This window comes from Balaenoptera borealis, assembly GCF_965194805.1.
Source record: "Balaenoptera borealis genome assembly, chromosome: 7".
In the NCBI taxonomy this organism is placed as follows: Eukaryota; Metazoa; Chordata; class Mammalia; order Artiodactyla; family Balaenopteridae; genus Balaenoptera; species Balaenoptera borealis.
Window position 1 is genome coordinate 106766764 of NC_138864.1, and position 6736 is coordinate 106773499.

General features: G+C 42.5%; 1 protein-coding gene across 6 annotated transcripts in view; it reads right to left on the bottom strand.

Moving 5' to 3' along the window:
• TNPO3 (transportin 3) overlaps positions 1 to 6450 on the bottom strand; it is an 82774-nt gene extending 76324 nt beyond the window's left edge. For 2 of the 6 annotated variants that reach the window (XM_082399155.1, XM_082399154.1), the window contains exon 1: positions 4099 to 6446. Coding sequence is in view for 2 of the 6 variants with exons in the window: in XM_082399152.1 (XP_082255278.1) it covers positions 4099 to 4218 (120 nt within the window). In the remaining 4 variants the exon portion in view is untranslated. Of the gene's footprint in view, positions 1 to 4098 lie in introns of all 6 variants that reach the window. The other 4 variants (XM_082399152.1, XM_082399156.1, XM_082399157.1 and 1 more) reach the window with 4 other exon arrangements.
• Between the last annotated feature and the right edge of the window lie 286 nt (positions 6451 to 6736).

Here is a 6736-nt window from a genome sequence, read left to right on the forward strand (position 1 = left end):
TACAAAGGTAAGAAAAAAATTAAAAAATCATAAAACCAGACAAAGGCTGCATCCTCTCCCCACACAAAACCATTTGCTTATTCTGGGAGATACTACAGCTGTGTGAATGCTGATGGGAAGGATCCAGTAAACAGGGAGTTTGAGGATACAAGTGAGACACAGGATAACCAAAAGATCAAGGTTCCTGAGAATTCAGATAATAAGATGCAGAGCACTAAAATCGGACAGGAGAAGCAATTGGATACACATGCTCAAGTTCTACCAAATCAGAGGTGAAGGGTTGGTGGTATATTGAAGAAAGGGATGAGAACGACAGTCCCTGGAAAAAGACAAGACCTAACAAAGAAAAAGGGCCAGTCAATGGAATAAGGTTTTGATGAAATTCAAGAACTAAGACTTCTGTTTAACACAATTTAACTGATTGAAACATCTGTTTGCCCTCAAATTCCCTCCAAAATCAGAGTAAAAAGATTTTTTTTTCCCCAAGGATGAGGGAACCCACAAGGACAGAAAATGGAAACACGAATGATATTAACAAAACTGTGAAAAGGAGAAAACTGCTGGGCGAGTGTTAACTCTCAGAGCAGGTCTGAGAAAGCTAAAATTTGCCTGGTAGCAGGGAGGAGGAAGGGATAAGAATGGGGGAAGCCAAGAGGCAAACTAATTCATTTGCAAAATCCCAGTAAGGCTCAAGAATTAGAAGTACTGAGGTACACCTGAAGACAGATGCACAGATAGAACAAAAAACAAAGGAATGGCTTCAAAATCTGTGTAAGCAGTTTAGTTTCCTAGATTTTCTCCCTGACTCTGAGGGGCCAGGCTACTATCCTCCCACCATCACAGAAAACTCAAGGTTTACTTTGGGGAGACTGAAGTAGAGGGACTCTGGACTCTTGGACAACAGACTCACCTAAGGACAGGAGTATCATACTGAAAACAGATTAAATAAACTAAAGTCTACATACTTAGCGGTTAGATTCACCCTCCAGTTCATTCTCCTACCTGCCACTGGCAGCCTAGTCATAACCTCCAGGCAGAAGACTAGAGAACTCTCAGGGTAAAAGTGGTCCAAGAAAAAAGACCAACAATGAGAGAGAAGAGATGAAGGCTCCCCTCTCAATTATCTGTCAAATGAGGGAGTAATTCAAGAAAAGATCATGGGATCCAGGATTCAGCACATCCAATACAAGAAAGAAAAAGGAATTCCCTAGGACAGTGAGATCCCAGGATAATAATTATGCAAGAGACCTGGAGAACAACCGGGCCAGATTGGAGCAGGGAGATGGAGGGCTCTCGGGAGAGGTTTCCTTCCACCAAAAAAGGAAACGGATTACCAGTGTGAACATACTAAGAGGATATTTACACCTACTAACAGAGAGTTTGGGATGAATTACTGTAGATATATAGAAAATAAGGCAAACGTGAAAAAAAGAAAAAGGTAATGATTACCACCAAAAAAAAAGTTGCACAAAAAAGAAATTATCATGGTATACACACTTCATGATTCACAATGTGTAATGATTTAACCAGAAATGTGGTATACCTATGTTAACCAAAAATGTGGTATACCATAGGTATACCTATGAGTGATGGGGTGTGAGGAAGCGGAGGAAGCCTAAATCCTCATCTTTCATAGGAGAAATGATGAAACTGCTCTTTTTCTTCCTAAATCTTGTAAAACTATTCCCATTTTATAACTTTAGAAAGTTTTTAAAGTTTGGCTTAAATCTCTAAAATTTTAACAATAATAACTTTTATTACTAAATTAACAATAAATTAATAAGTTGTTAATTTTGATAAAATTAAAATTATGTAAGATTTCAAAAAAGTAAAAACTATTACATGACATTACTTGAGATTCCTGAGCCAGCAAACTAGAAGAATTTCAGTTGGTTGTGTGATCAGAGCTCAATGCGTGAATTAGTGATTTAGGGGGGGGGTTGGTGACTTCTTAGCAATGACAAGATCCAAGATGTGACTGTGTGACCAGGTGGCTTAGAAAAAAGTAAAGGAATTAAGAAGCCAAAGTGTTAGCTGAATTGTCAATCCAGATGCTGAAGTTGCCTAAAAATGATAATGTGTGACTGTGCTATTTTCCAGGTCCACTTTTCCACTCTTCTCTACCATGTTTTCTGCCCCAGTATGCTGACCTCTATGGAACAGATCAACAGGTTCTTGAGTCCCCTAGATTAGGGTTAGGTTTGCCCAATGGGGAATCCCAGGAGGAAGTTAGGAGAATAAGGTGTAGATATTTATTCCTCCAGCTTCCACCCTGCAGAATCACCTCATGCTGGCTATGTCCCTTCAACAGAAAACTACAATTCCTCTCAAGGCAGCCAACTCCATATTTCTCCTGAGAGTCCAAGAAGTAACCACTCTCTCTCTTGCCTCTTCTGGTTTAGGGCTGTTAACAGTTTGGCTACAGGGTACTACACTATCTTTTGTGGCACCCCATTATATCCACATCTTTATAAACAGTACCTTTATAAAACAAACCCTCCTCAAATTAGCCTATTTCAAGTGTGCCATCTGTTCCTGTTGGGACCCGACTGTAAATAGTGATGATAATGATGATGGTGATGATGTAAGGCTGTAACAGAGACTAGTGGAAACTAAGTGACTAATATTTAAATAACAATTACTAACATATTTTGAGTTCTAGGTTCCAAGAACTTTGTTAAGCTCTTTGTAGGTATTAACTCGTTTAAACATCACAAATATCCTGTGCCAAGCAAAGATTTTTTTTGTCTGGTTCATTTCCATATACCAACACCTAGCAGTTGCTGGTACATGGTAAGCACTAAAATACTGATTTAAAATACATACAGCAATAAGCAGGTTTAGTAGGGAAGGCTGACTTTTGGTATGGTGTAGCATTTCTCCTATTTTTACTCTGAAAACTTTAAGATCAGGGACGTGTGGCTCCCCAGATCACAAAAACTAACTAAACACTAAGACAGACCACATATGAATGATTTTCTCGTGTAGCTTACAGTGAGTCCTATTCCTTTCCCTTCCCATGAGGTCACCCAGGACTTGGGTTCCCGATTTTTTTTTTAAAGTATAATATTCAAAGTTGCAAATTTTTAAATACTTATTATGCACTCACAGACTAGGAGCTGATTCAAAAGGGCAGAGCATCTTTAAGTACTAGTTATGAGTTTAAAAAAAGAAATGGAAGGGGAGGGAGCAAATTTTAAAACATACTTAGGCTATAAAATGCAAAAATAAGAAAGGTAAAGTCAGCAATATGACCAAGTACACATAATCACACTGAATTAAAGAACTGCAAGGGTAAGTAGGAAAATTAGAGGAGGAAGCATAATACACGAGATTCAAAGAACGCAGAAATACAATAAGTATAATAGGTTGCAATTAACCCCCTCATTGGATGCTGACACAATTATCTGTAATAATCAAGGCAGCTACGATACCCGTATCTTATAAAGAAGCTAAAAATCAGGGGAAAGAGAAGGTTAGAAAACCAATATGCAGCAAAATGAGAACTGCAAAGATTTTCTGAAACGAGAACTGATTTTTTTTCTTTACGTTATGTTGCACTCCAAAACACGGGGAAAACTCACGTGTATAAGGATCTAGAAATCTGAGAAGTTTCGAGAATAATGTACTCAAACTAGAGAGAAAAGCAGCAAGAAACAGTGAGATGTAAGGCTATGAGTGGGAAGGAATTGCCGGAGTAACACCTGGACACCGAAGAGAGACGGATAAAACATCCTTAAGTGGAAGACAGAGAAAGACTGGGATTGGATTTGGTTGAAGAAAGACAAAACGGAAAAGCAAGGCCTAAGAAGCAAGTAATAGCAAGGGTGAAACTTAGAGGACCAGATCGAAGCCACGAGCGAGAAGTACAGGACCTACAAACCAGATTCTACGGGGTGGGGAAAGGGCCACTTCGCGACCGACCAGCCGCAACTAGTTTCCGAAAAGCCGCGTAGATGTAGCTTCGCAGCCCCACCCCGCGGCAGCAGCTCCTCCCCAAGGAGGACCTCAGGAGGCCAACGGCCGGGCGCCGGCTCCAGCCGAGGTCCCACCCCGCCCTTGCCCCGCGGCGCAGAATGGCCTCTCTCGGCCCCTCACCGAACGCTGCAGCTCCCCAAGCCAAAACGAGGCGCGCTCCTTTCCGCTGGGATCTGGGTCGTGGTAAAGCGCCTGCACTGCCTGGTACACGAGCTGCAATGTCGGCTTTGCCCCTTCCATGGTGGTAGCGGTGGTGGCGGCAGCGATGGCTCCGGTGTTTTCTCCCGAGGCTTCTCCGGCTGCTCTGCCTTCGCGCTTCCTCACTTTGTCGGCCACGGCCGCTCCCTGACTGGCGCCATCTCCTCTTTGGCCGTTACCAGGGCAGAGGGGTTCCCCGTGGAAGTTACCCCCTCGGAAACAGAGGTTAGATCGTATTCAAGTTCCTGGTTGTTTTTCCGATCTTACCACTAGACTCCAGACTTCTGAGTCTACACGCCGGTGCTCGCCTCTTGACCCGCTGACTTGCCCTCAGAAAGCTGTCCCGGCCCGACACAGACCATGCAGCGTACCTCAGCAGCCTTTACCCGGACCGGAAGTGGCAGCACCAAAACCTTCGGCACACTTCCGCCTGGTGCAGCGTAAACTGCCTCCTTCCCCGCACGCCTCCTCTTGTCTCGCCGCCCCCTCCCGGAAGTGACCCTACCGGGCCGGGAGAAGGGAAGAAGTGGTTCTCTACTTCCTTACGTCGGACCGAAGCTCTAGGACCTTCGTGGCTCCCACACCTGTGCAGCTCTCCTCTCCTTGGCAATGGATCCGAGGTCTTTCCTACCCCTTCCGACTTCTCCATTCCTCTACATACACTCCTTTCGGACCCCCGTGGACAAGGCGCATCAATTCAACCATCTGTGGAGTGTCTACTGTACTGCAAATTCAAAGATGATTTAAGACAAGATTTGTATGCAGACCCTAATGGAGGAGACAGACACGTAATCAAATAACTATTGTACAAACCTGAAAAATGTGCCACACTGAAATAAATACAAAATGCCTAGAATCCCCTTTCCACTAAATTCTGACACCCAAAAAGGTATTTCATTCTATTGCCCAGGACGCTCTGACTCCAGAGTATTTGCACAAACACACTGAATTGTGTTTTAGTGTATGCTTTTCTTTCCGAATCAAACATCGATGGTATAACAATTCTCAATTCACAAAAGAAAATATAAATCTTGGAATCTGTACTATGGAGAAAATTTCCAAACATTGCTGCTTCTCCTTTGCAATAATAAGTAACTACTACTGGGACTTCCCTGGTGGCACAGTGGTTAAGAATCTGCCTGCCAATGCAGGGGACACGGGTTCCATCCCTGGTCCGGGAAGATCCCGTGTGCTGCTGAGCAACTAAGCCCATGTGCCACAACTACTGAGCCTGCGCTCTAGAGCCATGAGCCACAACTACGGAGCCTGCAAGCCACAACTACTGAAGCCCACGCGCCTAGAGCCTGTGCTCCGCAACAAGAGAAGCCATCACAATGAGAAGCCCGTGCAATGCAACGAAGAGTAGCTCCCGCTCACCGCAACTAGAGAAAGCCCACATGCAGCAACAAAGACCCAAGGCAGCCAAAAATTAATTAATTAATTACTTAATTAAATAACTGCCACCGTTTGATGAATGCTTACAATGTGTAAAGCACTGTAGTTATGAGGTCTTATTTGATCCTTTTAACAATTATACAAAGTAAATCCCCATTTTAAGGAATAAGAAATAGGTAATTAATCTGCCCAAGGTTACACATTTCTTAAATGAAAATCAGGATTTGAATCCAAATGTTTTGCTCCAAAGCCTGTTAAGTTGTACAATCCCTGTCATCCTGTGTATTAGTTTGTTTCTGAATTGTTATTGTCAAAAGATTTTAACTACCAATATCACAATGAAAACAGTGTTACTGTACACAGTTGATATAATTTATGACAAAAGGAAAGAAACTTGATATTTTGGTTGTCTAATTCATCCATTCATTAAAAATTTAGTAAGACCACCTTGGTGTCTGCCCTCATGGAGTTTACAGACCAAATGCAAAGAAAGACAAGTAACTCAGTACAGCTTAAAAGGTCTATGAATATCCACAAGCAAAAGAATGATGTTGGACCTACCTTGCACCATATACCAAAAATAAAAAAGAACCTAAATGTAAGAGATAAAACTATGAAACTCTTAAAAGAAAACAGGAGTGTATCTTCATGACCTTGGATTAGACAATGGTTTCTTAGATATGGCACCAAAAGCACAATTAACAAAAGGGAAAATAGTCCAATTTATCTATTTTAGTTCATCAGTTTAGTTAATCAAAACTAAAAACTTGGGCTTCCCTGGTGGCGCAGTGGTTGAGAGTCCGCCTGCCAATGCAGGGGATGCGGGTTCGAGCCCTGGTCTGGGAAGATCCCACATGCTGCGGAGCAACTGGGCCCGTGAGCCACAACTACTGAGCCTGTGCGTCTGGGGCCTGTGCTCCGCAACAAGAGAGGCCGCGATAGTGAGAGGCCCGCGCACCGCAGTGAAGAGTGGCCCCCGCTTGCCGCAACTAGAGAAAGCCCTCACAGAAACAAAGACCCAACACAGCTAAAAATAATAAAATAAATAAATAAATAATAATTAAAAAAAAAAAAACTAAAATCTTTTGTGTGTCAAAGAACACTATTAAGAAAGTGAAATAACCCACAAAATGAGAGAAAATGTTTGCAAATCAAATATCTGATA